The following is an 18,062-nucleotide window of genomic DNA, read 5'->3' as shown; positions in this document are numbered from 1 at the left end:
CTGCTATTTACCCAGTGTTTTATATACACATGTATGTTAAAATATGTAAGGCAGACCTTTTACCCACGTATGCTAAAGAACTGAATTTCATTTAATATTGTTTATACTGTATTTTATTATAATAAGAAGGTCAAAAAGAAGTTGACACAATAGGACATGAAGAACATTTTTGCCATAATTAAAAAGGCAGAAAGTAAATATGCTTAGGCACTTTCTCCATCTCTCTCTCTTCCTGCTTCCCCTCCCTTCCCCTCCCTTCCTCTCTCTCTCAAAAACATTTCATGGAGAGGAACAAAAACTCTCACAGTGTTTTTTGGATAAATATCCCTGTAGAAGTGAGTGCTCACGATGACTCTAGCTGGAGTTTCAGATCTTGTTACTCATGGGAAAAACCTCTGCCAGCACACAGGGAAAAGACCAGAAGCAGAAGTGGCTGCTGCTGAAGGACAAGACTGTCAATAGGAACAATTGTCAGTGCCAGTAAAACTCAAAAACTGCAGCAGCTGATATTTGGAGCACTCTATCAGGAACTTCAAGTCCATTAACAACTTTGTCAGAAGAATATATGTAGATATTTTTAATCACAGTAACCAAAGTGAGGCCCTAAGCCCACAAGCCTGAACATCCAGCCACTTGCCTTTAAAGAAGGGCTGAAAATATTTGTAGGCTTGAGCCCATATATTATGCAACAGCGCCATTAACAAGTTACACATCCATTACTTTCTTAGAAAAAAAAATCATAAGCAGATTGAGCTTACAGGAGCTATGCTTACTTACTAAGACACTGATATTTAAGTTGATAAAACCCGAAATATTCTAAGGATATGAAGTACTTCTCTCAAACAGGCAAAACACCAACCTGACTTAATCTCTGGTCCGATCATAACGTGGCTTGAGCCAACATCCACATGAAGCTAAAAAAGAGCAAGCACTACAGCACTACGTGGGAACTGCTGAGAACCATTAGTAACTGTCCTATTTTTGTGATGTCAGCAACTACAGGCTGTAAGAACACTACAAATATATAGAAAATACTACGTGTAGATAGATCTTGCAACCAACTGGAGCCTTACATAAATTGGATGACAGAAACTATTAATGAGGACAACAGCGTCAGGCAGAGGTAGAGACATCAGGTGACTGCAAATACTGGAGGAGAAAACAAAGAAAGAATGATATAAAAGGCAAAAACAAACCAGCAAAGACTTGTTTCACTTGAAAGCAGTGGTCTACAAAAAGCATTTAAGAATAAAGTTAGCAAAGTGAGGCTGCTCCAAGCAGAGGACCAAGCATTGTCTATGCACAGGCTACACATTGGCTACTGGAAGGGAGAAGGAATCAAGAAAGCTTGCACCTGGATCTAGGTTGTGAGCTTGAATTGCTCTAAAACTGAATTTGAGCTTTCTTTCAAGATCACTTCCAAGGAAAACAAAGACAAAGAAGACCAAGTGAACACAAAACTGGGAAAAACAAACCTTTAGGGAATCCCCACGCTTCTAGTAGCGATCAGGAGCCAACGGTAAGAAGAACGTAGAAAGCCCGTGGTCATTTCAGCAGCTCCCCACACAGTGTTCAGCACAGATAGGCTGGATTCACGTAACCAGGGCACGGTTATCTCAGGGGAGCTGCCTGCCAGCAGCTCTCCCCCTGGCCGGCAGCAGAGGCTAATCGTGCCAGCGCACCCTTCCGCCCGCTAACCCTGGCGAGCTGCAAAACCACAGCCGTCCGCAGGAAGCACCGGCCCTTGGCAGAGGCCAAGCATCATCCCGTGTTCCTCCCTCTCGTCCAGGCTTGCACGGAGAAGGGCAGCCCTCAGAAACATTTCTTTCTTATGGGAGGAAGGGGGAGTTTTGCAGCTGGGGTGACAGATGACCACCAGGCTCGCTAGGGTGCCCAGCTGCCCACTGTCACACCGATGTACTCAGGGCACTGCACATTTCTGGGGTTTGGGGCAACGAGCACTGAAGTGTAAGGCTGTGGAGGGAACTGCAATTCACCCACAGGAGCTGCCCACACATTTATGGTCTGGTCTGATGTGTGCTCCTGGAGCCCAGCACCTCCACAACACCACCTGCTTCTGCGTACTGCAGCTGAGGGCTTAGCCAGTACAACAAAAAGGAGAGAATGAGACACAAAAGACCTTCAATGGGTTTTTCCCATTTAATGATGTTTTTCTTACTCTCAGCCTTGCCCGCAGAGCACATCAGGTTCTCCACCACTACCTCCGACAGCTCCAAAACCCTGCCAGTTCTCCGCCTGCTGCTGCCCCCAGCAGTCAATGATGCAGCCAGGAGATGTCCAACGTATTTCACCCCAATCTATCTGCAAAACCATCACTTTGGGTTCCCTGGGGGTTCGGTGTGTTCACCCCAGCGAGGCTACAGATTTTGTTCCCAGACAGAAGGGCTTTAGCAGGGATGGCACAAGGTTTGGGGCTTTTTGCACAATCAGGGCCTCCTGTTGTTTTCAGACCAGACAGGAGAAAAGCACTTTAGAAAACAGGAATGCATGGCACTAATATCTGCAGAAGATGCAGGAAGATTACTACTACTTGCAGCTTATTTCTTTATTATTCCAAGGAGCAGGAAGAAAACCTGCTTGAAGAATGCCTGCTCTAAGTGGTACTTCTGTGTGGTTCGGGGTTTGGCTTTGTTTTTGCTTTTAAAGATGCTTTGACCCTGGTACTGTGTTCTGAGGGATGTTATATTCCAATTTGGGCATGCAAATATGCACTCAGAAGGGAAAAGCCAACCAGGATCATCTACAGTACCAACTTTACTCACAGGATTCATTTCAACAGTTTCAAAAGGACTGCTCACAGGAGGAAAATTGTACAAGAGATTAAATGCCTGCATATACACAGCTTCGGTCAACGTCAGTGCAATGTAATGTACAGATGCACAGCAAGGGAATTATTTTTTTCTGCACCCAAACTACTTCATTTCTTAGCCAAGAGTAGAAAGACAGCTTATCATTAAAAACAGTGAATTTCTAAAACCTAGTGTGTTTTTTTCTAGCAAAAATAGGAAATCCAACACTTGTTGCATGCCATTATCGCAGCTAATATAAATACTCACAGCTCCACTGATACCAACATGCCTACAGCAACCAGCAACTACAGAAAACTTGTCATTCCCATCACACCACACGCGCCATGCCACCAAATTTCCCTAACAGTAAGCTAGCAGCTCAGCATCCCTCGTTACTGCCATGTACGTCACTCAGAAGAGCACAAGAACAGGCTTGTCCACGTGGAAAAAAATTCCCAGATTTCTCCTTACACCAGCATCTTTCACACATGGGATTCTGCCATCTGAAAAGATGTTGCAATAAGTGGATTTAAAGATCCAAATTCTGCTTTTAACTCTTCCAGGGTTTACTCTGTGTTTCTCTCTCTTTCCCTTGCTTGCTCTCTGGTCAGCAGAATGGGATTTTGTTTTGCTTTCCTCCAGCTGATACCCATTACGGGGACCCCTTCCCACATCTGCTGCTTGCAAAATTACACTCTGATTTTTCACAATTACCTTCAATAGGTTATTCCAGCTATTTTACCATGAGTAGTAGAATCCCCTTCAACAACATGCACACAGCACCCTAAACGCACATCGTGCTTCACTAACACAAAGCAGGAAGACAACAGCACGAAGAGGCTGGTCTATTACTGATACTGAGGAGCTCGCACTTCTTCAAAGGCTAAATTCAGTTTATATTTCCCTGGCCTACAGAGCTTGTGTCCAGTGAAACAGATCCAGCAACATCCCCTCTTGCACCTGCTAGCCTAACTGCAGGAAAGGAAGAAGAAAAAATCCACAAGAGCTGAGTGCTTCACGTCGGAAGGGATCAGGGACTGAATCAGCTGGCAGGAGAACATCACGCTGCATCGCACACAGAGATGGCTTCTCAACACGATCCCAGCCCAGATGAAGCCCTTTGCTGCCTGAGAACCAAATAATCCTCCTCTGAAACCCAGGTAGATGCATCCTGTTATCATGATCGGATTTCCTAAGAGGAGCTGCATCACCTCCGGCACTGTTTGTCAGTTCTCATGTGTTAAAATAGGCTGGGATGGGTCAGTGCTGCTATAGGAGGACATTAGGATGATGTAAGGAAAGGTAATGGCACTCTTCCTTCTGACTCATCGCTGTGCAGTAACAAGCCAGAAATAGACCCTGGTGACAGCAGAAGGGGGGATGAGAGCTCGAACATGGACTTGAACTCTCTCATGGCATTTATCACGCATGGCACAGACAAACACACGGAGGATGTCCTAACACGACATGCTGACAGATATCCTCTTACGGGACCATTGGGAGCGAATTTCCATTCTGAGGGAAATTCCCGTTGTCCAAAGTTTTCTTCTGCTTCAAATCAGTGAAATAGAAGATGAAATTTTAAACTTCTCTGCAAAATGAAAAATCTGGAAAGCCTGTAATTCATTAACTACTACAATGCTTCATTTTATGTCAAACCGTGTCAATAGTATCCCATGGTTTTAAAGAATTCAGAAAAATAGCACATACAAAACATATAAAATGGAAAATAATCAGAAATATAAATCGGGGGGGGGGGGGGGTAGTCAAAAGAGTTCATTTTCTTGTATTTAAAACTCATTTAGATCGACTCTTCAGGAATGGGGGAGGAGAACAAAACCACAAACAGATTTCACCACAAGTGCACTTCAGATGAAACATTATTGGGAACGTGTTTTGGACTAGTTTTACTTGTTCCACTATCACACGCTTCCTGATAGCAGGGTCTGACATTACACCAGAGAGTGCTGCTGCTTAGACTAGCAGGGCAGAATGATTTTATAGTAGATCTGAAGACCCAATTTCTCATAAATTTATTGAAGTCTCTTGGAAATCTGAAAATAACTAAAGCATGCAAGGGCTAATTTCTCAGCATCTCCGTTTCCCAGCACCTCGGTGAATAAATCTTTTGGATACTTAAGACTATTTGCCACATATAACAGAGAATTTCTGCTGAACTCAGTTACTACATAAATCCATTTCTTGCATCTTGATTTCTTAAGTATACTTAACATAACTTTCGGTAAAGTTTTGGATTTGTGAGTACGCTTTTCAGCCATATATGGGGAATCTATTTTTATACTTCCTCTGATCTGGCCACATTTGATGAATCCAGACACTACTAGGGACTAAATCATACTAAAGACATTTTCAATGTTTGTATTTTCAATTATGTTGAAATACCCATAGAGTTATACTGTAATGCGATCCAGTCTGTGCAGACAGTCAACGGTAAACAGAAGAACAGCTCATTCCATTTATCGGTTCCTAGGAGGTTACACAAAGACCAAACTTTTTGAAGAAAATACCAAAACATCCACAATAAGATGCTAATTTCTTACAAATGCAATTATTTGTGGGTTTTGTCTGTTTGTTTGTTTTAAAGAAACACGTGGCAGGCTGCTCCAGATTCAGTTCTGCATGCCCTACCCAAATTCCCTTTAAACTCAGCAGGGAGCTGTGGGTTCCCGTTATCTTCTTTCCTATGAAGGAGGCCAGTAAAGGCAGCCACCAGAAGCTATGGCATAAAGACTTAAAAACCGAATTTTGAAAGTCAGATGCAACTATGCTAGCTGTTGAAACAGACAGAAACACAATCGCTAGCACCGCTAAGCGAATTTGTGGAAAAGCAGAGTCAAAATTATCTCAAGAAAAAATCACAATCATCCACCTTGACAAATGAGTTTCTCTCTAATTAATTCAATTAATGGATTAGGCAAGGAAGATTTCATCAGTAATGAAGACCCTAATCTAGCTGTTGGGAAACCGTGGTTTGTCTGCCTGCCTTCCTCGGTGTCACGCACTGGAGAGGCTTTTCAAACCACAGAACCAGGACTCTGGTGGACTTGCAGCAGCCTGTCTGACATTCAGACTCCCTACACTCCCTGGAAACGCCTAAAATCAGTAAGACATTTTGAGCCACAGAGATGTGCTAGGCGCCAAGCAGAGACATGTACACATGCATTGTGTGCAACAGGCCACATGTCTGTGCTCCAAGGATATGTGAAAAGATGCACAAATGCTACCTATGCAGCAGCAGAGCCCATGCCCATGAGGTTACATGTGCTCAGGTCATCCCAAACTTACTTGAGCTGCAGTGGGAGAATGGCTGCAGCCTCCATTTGCAGGGCTGCAAAACGCCAGATTACATCAGGGAGGTAAATGAAAAGGAGCTCCAGAAATATACTCCACAAAGGATGTGGCCATGAATATTTCCACGTACACCTCTACCCATTCCTGAGTGACGGTGTATTTGCTATGTTGAAAATCATCAAAACCTCATGATATTTTTATGACATTCCAAAGCTGTTCCAAACCCCAAGCACAGGAACCACGTGAAGGGCTGAAGTCAGGTTCTGTGCTCTCTGAGCCACTGGTAAACAGCACTGCACACAAATGGGCCCATCAGCCTGTCTGAAATGAAGGCAAAGGAGAGCTGGAGTAATAATAGCACAACCCAGTCTTACTCGTATTGCTTTCCCAACTCAGAGTCAACTTTGTTTCATGCTCCTACAGACATCTGTGCTATGCAGAACACAGGTCAGCTCAGCACCTAGCCCCAGGCTGCTAAATGATGCCACTCGGATTATTTCCTCATTAACTGCAGATCCAGCCAGTTCAGAAGAGCTTTGTTGAAGCCCTCCCTGCATACTGATGGTGCCATGTGCTCTGTGGCTCTACGGAGCCTCCAGCCACCCATTCACCGACGAGAAATAATGAAATGCTGGACTCTGTACCATGGTTCTCCCAGACAAACCATCCAGCAGACTTGGTCATCACATTCATTGACTATGCTATCACGTGTCATTCACTACAGTCCCATTTTTTAACCCATTGAACTACATTTCCTGCAAAACCAATACAGTGAAAGTGTGCACACCCAAACATGCAAGATCCATTATGATCAATCTTTTGGAGTTGTCCAGAGCTTTCCATGAAAAATATCCTATGCAACTTTTCATGAGTTATCCACAGTTTAAACTGATCTTTCCTTCACATTTTCTGCAGGAATCGCTCACACAGCCTATTCACAATCCTGGCTATACAAAGTACATATACACAACCGTAACTGTATTCAACTGACAAAAAACAAATTCCCAAAGGATAACAGCTATCAGTTTGTCTTTGTAGCAATGCTGAGAACCACTGTATGAGCTAAGCTGGAGTCAATTTAGTCTTTTCAAGTTATGAATGCTTATAATCTGTCCAGGGGCAATCAGCTGGGTTTTCAGTTATTTTTCTTTTCCTACTCCAAACTAGCTTCAGAGGTCGGGGCTGTGGAGTGCACTTCTGTCACTAATGACCTACGAAGTCCTACAAAGCCTCGCAAGTGGATAACGAAATCTGGAATAGCGTAAACACAGTGTCTTCTGTTGGAAAACAGCACTTAGAGAACTACCAGATGTAGATACCCATACAAATACACACCCTCAGTTGAAACCTTTCAGTGAAGGCCAGATATCTTTTTTAAAAGATACCTGTTAGTTCCAGTGCCAGCTATGGCTTTCCTATACAAATTGGAGGATGATCTTTTTGACTTGTTTCATGCAGGAATAAATGTATAAATAGACTTGTTCCAGGCCCAAATTAATGCACCTTTCCACAGAGCACTATTTTGATGCATAAAACCATCAAGAAGATTAAATCATTGTGCCCTACAGTTCTTGTTCTGACTGTCAAGCTACCTGGACAGTTTTAGAGGTATCACTCTGAGCAAATTTGCAGGCAGGTAGATAACTTGACAGCACTAAGTTCTCTGCCTTTTCTGAGTCCAGTTAATTAGGACTAGATTTCCTGAACGGCAAATAAAAATTCAAGGAGATTCATAGTTTGAAAATGAGATTTGTAGTTCTGTGTTTACTGTACCTGCAGTAAGACAGTACCCCCCGGGATTGTGAGCTGTAAACAGTACTTAGGGGCGTTCTCCCAGGACAGCAGTTGAACATCTTCAATAGCACTGTAGGAAATGGAGTTTTCCATGTACCCAGTTGGCTGCAGAAAAAAAAACAAAAGAGAGAGGAAAAAAATGTTTACTTAGTCACCAGAAGTTTCACAATTTCAAAGAACAGCACTATCAGAATTACTCCTGATGCTGGAAATATCTGCAATAATCTAATTGTAAAACAAAATACCCACACTGACAATTCAGCAGAGAGATCAGTCCAGCCACTGTCATCCAACTTGTTCGTGTATTAAGAACACCCACATAAAAACAAACCCAGGCCAGACTCAGGTGCATGAAATACCAAAACGCCAAACTGAATTTGTTTTGGATCCAAAATCAATGGAACCTAATTTCAAGTTGAGCTGAGCTACGAAGGTGCCTGGTCATACACTTGAAATCAATGTGAAAAGAAGCATCTCAATCCTACAGACAGAAAGAAGTATATTGTACTTACGTGGTTTTATTCCACATTCTCCTTCTTCTCTCTGGCTGCCCTCATCTCTTAAACTCATAAGCAGAAGCAGAGCAACCAGACCTACTCATCACAGCCCATACACAAGTACCACTCTCCTGCAGAGACTGCTGATGGCCAGTTTCAAGTGAAAGTTACAATTAAAACATAAATAAGTAACTGCGCATTGCAATTACATGTACAAGGTAAATTGATAGTAGCAAGGAAACCAAGTTAAACACGAAACTCCTCATTAGCAACCCCGTAACTCGCAGGCATTACAGAAGTACAATTATATCTGAAGTGGAGATAAGCTGAAATAATGCATATACACGAGCAAACATAAAATTATGTCCTAAACATGAGCAAATACACAGATCCAGGTGTGTACCTATTGAGAATGCATATATACACTGCACATTATGCAAGTCTTCACGTAGTTGAAGTAGCTGCAGTATTTAACAGAAGTCACTTATTTTGCTGTGCTGTCGTGTAAGCCAACCGATCAGTCTCGCTGTGGCAGAGTAACTATTTTTCTCTACAAGCGCTGATTAATCCCACCATGTGGATAAGCCCTCGCGTTGGCCACATCTTGAGAGAGAATGGGGCTCGTTACGCTTGTGAATAATTTTCTTACCATTACTGGTTTGCATCTAACTGAAACTTCTCAAACTTACTCCCACTGTGCCCAGTACATAAGTTATTTTTAGCTGCCAGTCTTGAAATAAAGAAAGCAAGGGAGGAACCACGTCTACTTCGGGGCAAACAGGGCCACCTCCGAACATCACAACACGGGATTCCTGGGGGCGAGTGTGAAATAAGCAAATGGCATTTGGAAGGTCTCTGCTTTCTCTTGGTACAGCTTTCTTCCATAAGTTAAGTGGGTGGTGCATCTGGAAGTCCTACCTTTATGCTACACACTTCGTACGTGGCCATAAGGCCATCAGCAGCATCGGCCTAAACGCAACGGGGCCCTGTCATGCGGCCTCCATGCTTCAAAGAGCCAGTCACCTTTTCAGCCAGAATATTCAGCAAGCCTAGGAACTACAGGAAGGTTTATTTTCCACGAGGCCTCGCTGAAAACGAATTTCAGTGTCTCCTTAACGAAACCCTTGTTATGCAGGAAGTATGATAAACTTCTGCTTATTCATTTACCCACAATATTGTTCTACACTAGTGACTGGAATCCCAGTGGCTTAATGCTGATACTGTACGTCACGCGTTGCCTACTGGAGAGTAATTATCTTGTTCTCACAGGAAGCCGAAGGCCCAGGATCCTTCAGTAATCAGCATTACAACACTCAGGGAAAAATATGAAAACAGCCAGCACAAAATCTAGTATACTCGGGAGGCAGAGTTATCAAAAACATGCTCTGAAAGACTGGAGAGGGGAGAAATCCAGGACTAGTAAATGCAAATATAAAATTAAGTGAATCAAAGCAATTTAAATGTCTCTCTCAAGAAGGTGCTGACTGCCCTTAATACCCTCCATTAACTTCAAAGAGGACGTGAAGAACTCTCACAGGATCTGTTCCCAAGAGAAGCCTCCTCTGTACCTTGAAGTGTCCATTCAAACAGGGAAGACGACCGATCCCGTTCAACTGCAGCTCTTACAAATGACTTCATCCCAGACATAAATCCTGCATAAACTTTTCTTTAAGGAGAAGGGAATAACACTGAGCTCTGCAGTCTGCAAAGGGTGAGAAGACTGCCTAACCTATAAGGTGAATTACAGAGGTGGCTAACTCCTCCAGATGAAAGCATTAGACCATTGGGGTGGTTTACACAGCACTCTTATGATCCCACCTCCAAACTTTCTACCCAGCCACACCTCACACAAAGCCTCACTACAATTGTTGCCCATCCTATTCAAAAACCCAAAAGCCCAAACCTCCTTTAATCCCCATAAGCACTGCCATATGCATTGTTTCTGTTTACCTTTCAAACACCATGCTCTGGAAAGTGAGGTATTTTCAGAGCTGGTGATTTCAGAGTTCAAACACACTGCAGACAGTTTCACCTCTGCTTTGCAATAGAAAGTCTAGAGCTAGTGATTTGTTACTGCACAGAGCTCCTGAAATGATGCTTGTAGATACTGTTGAACACAGAGGATCATGCTCATACATTAGGGCTGTGCAGAAATGCCGTGAAGAGACGCCAAAATGGGACGGGAGGCTTCCTAGCACTGCAAGGGGCTCCTGAGATGCTCGGTGCAGAGACCAGTGCAGCGGCTCCGTGGAGGCCACCCCCAATGTCGGTGTCCTTTCCCTAATCCCTGGGCACACACAGATGCAGGACAGTGGTGTTCCCTCATTGTGTTTTCACAAGACCAAGCACGGTTCAGCCGTTTATCAGGAAATGGCCTGAGGTAAAACCACAGCCTGAGTCACTGGTTCCTCTTAAGACACAGGCGATTTTGACATTCAGGTATGTGAATGTCAATCACCATGAATCATTGTGGTTGATAAATAAGCACTGCAAGCCTCAAAGCCTCTCATTTTTCCAGTAGGTCTTGCTTGCACAACCCCCCAGAAGCTGCATCCTCACCCACAGCTTGCTCCATGGGGAATTCAAATCATACATGCAAGACCAGAAATGCGTATTCACACATTTGAGAATATCTAAAAAAGAAGTGAGACCGACCCTTGGTGGGTCAGCACAAAGCATCTGGCATCAGTCCTGGTTTTATGCAACATCCTCACCTCCGCACACCCGTTTTGCCTCTGCCCGTACAAATACTTGTTTGGCTGTAGTGTCAGGCTGATCAGGGCACTGATCCTGCTTTTGCCAAAATACCTTTTGTCTGGTTCATGCCGATTTCTAACATGAAACAGAAACTGCTATGTTAACACAATGTAGGGGGCAGCATATCATGGGGCAGGGAGTGAGCAGTGAGGACCAGAGTATTGCAGTCTAATTATCGGCATGAGACATTTCACAGCCCAAAACCACAGCATCTTTGAGAAGTAATATATCATGTTCAGCTGAAAATGCCTTTATTCAAGAAAATAATAATTCTTAATTTTATAGCTGCCATTTTTGAAGGGAGATTTATATTTCTTGGCAAAGCCTGAAATCTATCAAATGAGGCAAGATAATGCACTCTTCTCATTCACTCTACAAAATTAATCCTGACTTCGGAAACTTTGGCCTGAGAATCTACGTGTGTCAGTTTACAGATTTACAGTCACAGCTTTAACTTCTGGCTAACTATTTGCTGTTGAAAATGCTCTGGAAAACTGTAAGAGACTCATAAATGAAAAAGAAATGTATTACAACAAACAAAAACCCTAAGTTAAGGAAACATTTTCTCTTCACATTAGCCTTTAGCCTGCTAGTGAAATATGCAACTTTTCCATTGGGAAATCAGGTATGTTTTAAACTCAGTGAGAACTTTGCCTTTTTTTTCAATTCTGCAAAGATTTATTAATCATACAGCTTTGAAACAACTTGGGTCCAGAATAGCCACACACCAAAACCTACTATAAATCAAACCTTGGGGGAATCCAGCACTCCCAAAACTGGAAGAACATTTCGGCTCACGCATAAGGCTAGTTTTCTCTTAGCATTTCTGGGAAAAGTCAGCAGCAGCAGACTACTCAATAATGCAAAAATCTGCCCACTTGTTTCCATGGGAAATTCTAAAAGGGAAAGAATAAACATGACGTCCATTGTTAATATGAGGCTTGTAGGCACTTACTCATATAATAATGTACTAAACCTTCAGCTGCATATTTTCCAAAGAAAGCATCTAGAAAAGATGAGTTCTACAAATATAGATGGTTATTTGCATTAAAACATATTTGGACTGACAACTCCCACCGACATAACAACAATAAAGAATGATTTTCCCAATTAAATACTCCAGCTGGTGGGAGGAAATGGGGCTGTTCCAGCCCCTTGCTCTTCCACTCTCAGGTGCTTATTTCTCTCTTGGCTGCTTTTAAGAAGAAGTATGCTGCTGTGTCCCAGGATGATGAGTGCACTACTGCATATAAGTTTGCCATACCCAAACAAGACTTGAACAACATGTAGGAAGAGTTGATTGCTCTCAAAACTTTGATGGGAGTGGAGACTCTTCAGTCTGCACACTGAAGGATAATGGACTCTCTAAAATGCTGAAAACAATGGATGATTTGAAATAAATCTCTGTTAGGAGACATCCACAGCTCCAGAGAACACCCCTGCAAATGTAGCTATTTCAGATAAGAGCAATTAACATCTTTGTTCATTAACTATATAACCTATCAGAAGACATTTATCAAGTTAGGCAATTAGTAGTACTATGCCATAATACGCAGCACAGTACGATTTGTCTCACTCTTGATTTGGAAGAATTTACTGCCATGTACACTTGTCAGAATGACTTGAAAGAACTTAAAGTCAATGATAACCTCATGGAGATGAATGTAATAGAAAAACAGACAGAAAGGCTACCAGTGGTGAGACACCCAGCTCTGTCCTAAAGCTGCACAAAGGAATTTTGGAGCTTCCTTGGAACAATGTTCTCACCTACTGTACTTCCCAGACCCCTGACCTGCCTCCATCATCACCATTCCCCTCCCAACCTCACTGACAAGTTGAAGGTTTTGTGCGTTACCCCATAAAAAGAGACCTCACTTGTTCCATGCATTGGGAGCAGGAACACAATGGGGACAAGGGTGGCCAATCCAGGGACCCCTGTGGAAGGGGCCTCTCTTTGGGGTCGATCTCTATTCTTTCTGCTTGCAGTCCTTTTTTTCCTACCTGTCTAAAAGTGCAGTAGGGATGCCTGTTAGGGTTTTGGTTGGTTTTGGAGCTTTTTCATAAATGGAAACCCACGTGAACATGGTGGTCCAAATCCTCAGGGCGCAGTGGTCAAATCCTCTACCCATCTCCGTCAGCTGAAGCCAAGGGTACACTAGCACAACACTAACTACAGGAAAAAGAGGAAGGGATCTTCCTACCACGTTTATTTTTGTGTGGGTGACTCTGTGTATAAACACCCATGCATGTATGTGTGTGTGTAAATGTACACACATACACCTGTCTTTCTGTATAGCTACACAGAGATAATAAAACACAGTAAAAACACATCCTATCCCTGTTTCTCTAAACAATAATACAGCAGCAATTGTCATATGGCCAGTGCAAACCAGCTCAATGTTAGTGATAACATTTAACTGAGAGAGGCCAGATCCTCAACTGAGCCATCACCCCAAAGACTTCAGTGGAACTTCACGGATTGATACCAGCTGGGAATCTAACTCATAAATTCAACAGAAATTCAACCAAATTGAGCTTTGCAGCTAGATTTTTGCAGCTTCTTTCCTCTAAATATTTAAGACAACCGGGACTGAAGGCTGTTGCATTAATTAACCTTACAAAACTGATAAAAATGTAAGAGCTGCCAGGAAGAAACAGATTAGCCCAGGCTGTGCAGAAAAAAATATAAATTCCAATCTGCAGTGGGTCTGAAGTTTCCATCCTATGTAGCTACAGAAAACGGACAGGACAGAACTGTTCATTTTAGAGCTGAGAAGAAAAAAAATGGTGTTGCCCATGCTAAGATACATGATCAAGAAAATCACAGAAATCAGAGCAGCTGGCAAAGGGAAGAACTTCAAATTAATTCAGATCTGAAGCAAGTTTAAAGTACAGAACAGAAGTTCATCATTAAGAAGGGAAAATAAGGTCATATTATGGGATACGTACCATGACAGGTGAGTCAAACAAGCGGGGAAAAAAAGCATTAATTATGTTAACTGAAATGCATATAGAATTTTTTTAATGAGAAGATTCTTCTCTTTTACTGTCAAAGCCAGCTGAAGAACCACTTTTAAGTGCTCAGTTTATTTTACCAACAGAACTATTTGAGTTTCCGGGAGGAAAATAAGACATGTATCTTGAAGGCTTTCTGAAGACGCCTATCATCACGATGGCCCTATCAAAGAGTCCATAAAAAAAAATCAACCATTTGTCTTTGTGGCAAGCTCAGCATGGCAAAGGGAACACCACTGGCACTTCTAGCAATACTGAATGCTTATTATTCTCAGTGCTGGAGTCTGAAAAGCTCTCGGTGTCTTGCAAAGAGGGATGAGAGCCTGCTGTAAGCTGCACCTGACCCACTGCGGGGCTGGAGGCTGACCACAGCTTGTCACCGGGATGGCCAGATCCTGGCACGGCTGCCCCAGGCCAGCGAGCCAAGCTGTGTTTGGTGCACCCTCCTGGGCTCAGCAGGAGTTTGACAGTCGTGAGCAGGACTCACTGGCCACGTGGACCACCTCTCCTCTTCAGGCATGTGCGGCAGCCTTCAAAGCCCCGCTGGCTTCAGGGGGGGCAGAGCAGTTTGCAGCTCAGAGAGGGCACAGTGACAAAAAGGGATTGCTCATCACCTAGGAATGTCTTCCTATATTGCACAGGCTGCCTGGACTGCATTTCTGAAATGCTTTGCAGTTACATAGTATCCCCAATCAAAGGAAAGCAAAGCACTAATAACTCCAGATATTAGCCTCGTGGTGAACTTAGGAAAATTGAAAAGAGGAATCATCATCCCCCGCTTACCAATCTGGAAGAAAATCTCGGCTAAGGTTGCAGCTGCACCATGTTCTTGATCATGCCCTAGGTGACATGAGAACTCTGCGATGTGGGAAAAGAGCTCAGACTTCCTGAGTCTGACCATGTGAACCAGCTCTGAAGCCATCCTCCTCCTCCTCCTCCTCCTCCTCCAAAATTGCACAACCGACCCGTGAGAAGCGCTGTTCTTTAACAGGATCACATTTGCTATCCCTCAGCATTAATCACAGCTATTTCACCCTCCCGAGGAGGAAGCACTCAGCAATTTTGACAAGATGGATGGGCTCTTTTTCTACCTTCCTTGAAATTACTTCAGGGAGGAGGGGACAGGACCAGCCACCACGCAGCAGGGACGTACCTTTCCAGAGTTGCATGGACTTATTGCAGAAGACTGTATGCACACATTCTTCTGCAGAACAAATGTTAGAGAAATATGGGAAAATCCCTAATTTTTGCCCAGAACATGAAGCATCTAGTGACTGCTAAGCAGATCTTTGCTAAGTCACCATAGCAACTATGATGTGACAGAAAACAAAACTGCATCCACAAACCGCTCTCAAGTCAAGGCTGCTCCCTGTTCTCAATTCTCTTTCAGTAAGTCAGCCTTGTCACACGCTATGAAACGTTTCAAATGCTGACAAACCAGAGAGAGGAAAAGCACTGGGTGTAAGGATTTCAGGCCAAGCCAGCCATGATCGGCGCTAAGCAAAAACGCCAGCTTTTGATGACTATTTTAACCAGGGACAGCCCTGAGAGCTGGAAATGAAAGTTCATCAGCTGATTTCAAACACAAAGCTGGTCCCTGGGAAAAAAATAACAGTCTGTTAAGTAACTGGAAACGTGGCCACACTGACCCATACTACGAACAGAAAATCTCTGCTCGGTTGTGTTTTTCAGAACTGGCCTCACTGATGAGAAACCACTGGTCTAGGTAACAGCAGTCACACGTTTGTCACATATTGTGCTTGCACACACAGTGGTTTTTGCTCTTGGTTTGCAGATCTCCAAGGGCCTGTTGTTCATTATCTCTAGTAGGTCAACAAAAGGTGAAGAAGAAAACTACATCTGTTATCACTAGGGTCACGTCCACTGTGCAAGGATCTGCACCTCCCATGGAAAATTTTAGCTGAAAACTCGAAAGGCCTCGGGCAGCTGCAAGGGAAGCAAGGCATTCGTCTATATTGCCTGCAAGTACGAGGTCCAACCTGGAAGGTGTTCCCAGTGTGAAATGCTCAACTGGTGGAGAAGCTGAGTTACCAGGATCCCACGTCCCATCAGAAATGTAGGATTTGACTCCTGGGCTCTGCCATCCTGAAAGCCCTCACCACCTTCCTAGTGCACGTCCTAGCTCATTTCTTACTAAACTTTATTTACAAGACCTAGAAATTAAACCTTTGCAAAACTAAACATAGCATAAATGTGCCATGTATTAAGTTCTTGTTCTTCACTTCAACAAGCATTCACCAACGCCACTTATCACATCCATGCCTTTTACCCAGACACCAGAGCTGAAGGTTTTCCAGTAACATTTTTTTCCTTTTCTTTTTAACACACCTTTAACCCTGTAGCCCCCAGGACACCACAGCCAATCTCAACCTGATAGACAAGGGTAAGACGGAGATTGCAGTAGCCCAGCTACGCTTCTGAATTCCCAGCAGGGGATGCCTGATGCAGAAAAAGGATGGGCAGGCCTAGGGTTCCCAGCAAAATAATAGCACAGCTGCTTGCTCTGTGTTAGATATGAGAAAGCACACAATGGAGAGAGACAAATACTCTGTCATGGCTAGTCTCACTAAACCCTCTGCTGCTAGGGGGAAAAAAATGGGGACCTCCTGAGGACAAGCAATGGCCACTTGAAATCGCCTTCTCCTTCCCTTGCTCCAGGAGGAGGTAAGAAAACACAGCAAAACTTCCAGTGCTTTGCTTCATGTCTCGTTGTTAACAGTAATTCGGACACCTCTACGTAATTTTAAGCAATACCCAGCTCTCGTGTCTGCGGCGGTGATTTCCTCTGGGTTTTGGGTCTCTCCCAGAATGACGCCCGGGCACGAAGGGAAAGCAAAGAGCTGCTCCTCTGCAGGAAGCCTCTTGCAAAGCTGTGCCCCACCCGCAGCCTCCTCCACCTTCATCTTCCTCATTGTTTAACGAGTGGCCGGCTGTTTGCACTGCAAGGGAGTGCTGCTGTTCAAACAGAGCTGCCTGAAGCATGTGCGGCACCGCCGTGGAAGGGAGATGGTGAGGGAACAGAGAGGGAGAGGGCGACTGCAGGGAAATATCAGAGCAAATATTTGAGGAAAGCGTTGGTTGGCTGGTAAACATGCAATGTAGAGAACCTAAATCACCTCCCTGAGCTCCTTCGCAATGCAAAAGGTTACACTGAAGCATTTAGTGACACTTTCTCTTTATTTTAAAAATAACTAAATAAATTAAATATTTAGCTAAAATAATAAAGATGTTGTGCTCGCAAAGGATGCAGCGGTATGAAACTGGCATATCCAGCTGGCAAATGTTTTGTTTCAATACAACATTTATTAGCCTAGCTCGTTGTTTCTCAAGGTAATTAAGGAAGAGAGCCTAAAGGGAAGCACGAGTACCTGTTATCAGCATCTCAGCAGACAGACTTTGAGGGGAAAAACAAAGAGCAACACTACCATCACGCTCCGTGAAACAGCAAAGCCACTCATCTGGGCAGCTCTTTGCAGGCAGGAGAATTCCAAGGAACTGCAACAGTCTCCCAAGGGATCGTGATGAGCACGGCTCCAAAGAGACACATTTCCAGAGAAGCCTTGTTTATTAGAAACTAATTCATCATGCGCTGTTCTCTCCTATGCTGTTTTTTTGGAAGACTAAACTGCCTTAAGTCCTCCAATAGCATTTTCTGCCCAAATTAAACAGTTCAGCCCTGAACATGATGCACTCACGTATTTCCTCTGCATCCCTTTATAAGGGACTCACATGTGGGCAACGAAACAGGACTGTGTCCTCCCTGCCCCTGCTTCAGGAGCCCAGGGACAGCTTGGGTACTGGACTAGGCTGATTCCCCCCCTTCCCATTTCAAATCAAAATTTGCTTTAAAATAATT

At 43.6% G+C, this 18,062-nt stretch overlaps 1 protein-coding gene across 2 annotated transcripts in view; it reads right to left on the bottom strand.

The window, feature by feature from the left end:
• CMIP (c-Maf inducing protein) overlaps positions 1-18,062 on the bottom strand; it is a 127,501-nt gene that overhangs the window by 50,828 nt on the left and 58,611 nt on the right. For both annotated transcript variants that reach the window (XM_082769942.1, XM_082769943.1), the window contains exon 2: positions 7,896-8,021. In XM_082769942.1, coding sequence (XP_082626068.1) covers positions 7,896-8,021 — 126 coding nt within the window. The remainder of the gene's footprint in view (positions 1-7,895; positions 8,022-18,062) is intronic.

Source organism: Aythya marila (assembly GCF_965140915.1).
Source record: "Aythya marila genome assembly, chromosome: 12".
Taxonomy (NCBI): Eukaryota; Metazoa; Chordata; class Aves; order Anseriformes; family Anatidae; genus Aythya; species Aythya marila.
This window is presented reverse-complemented; position numbering and strand designations above follow the sequence as displayed.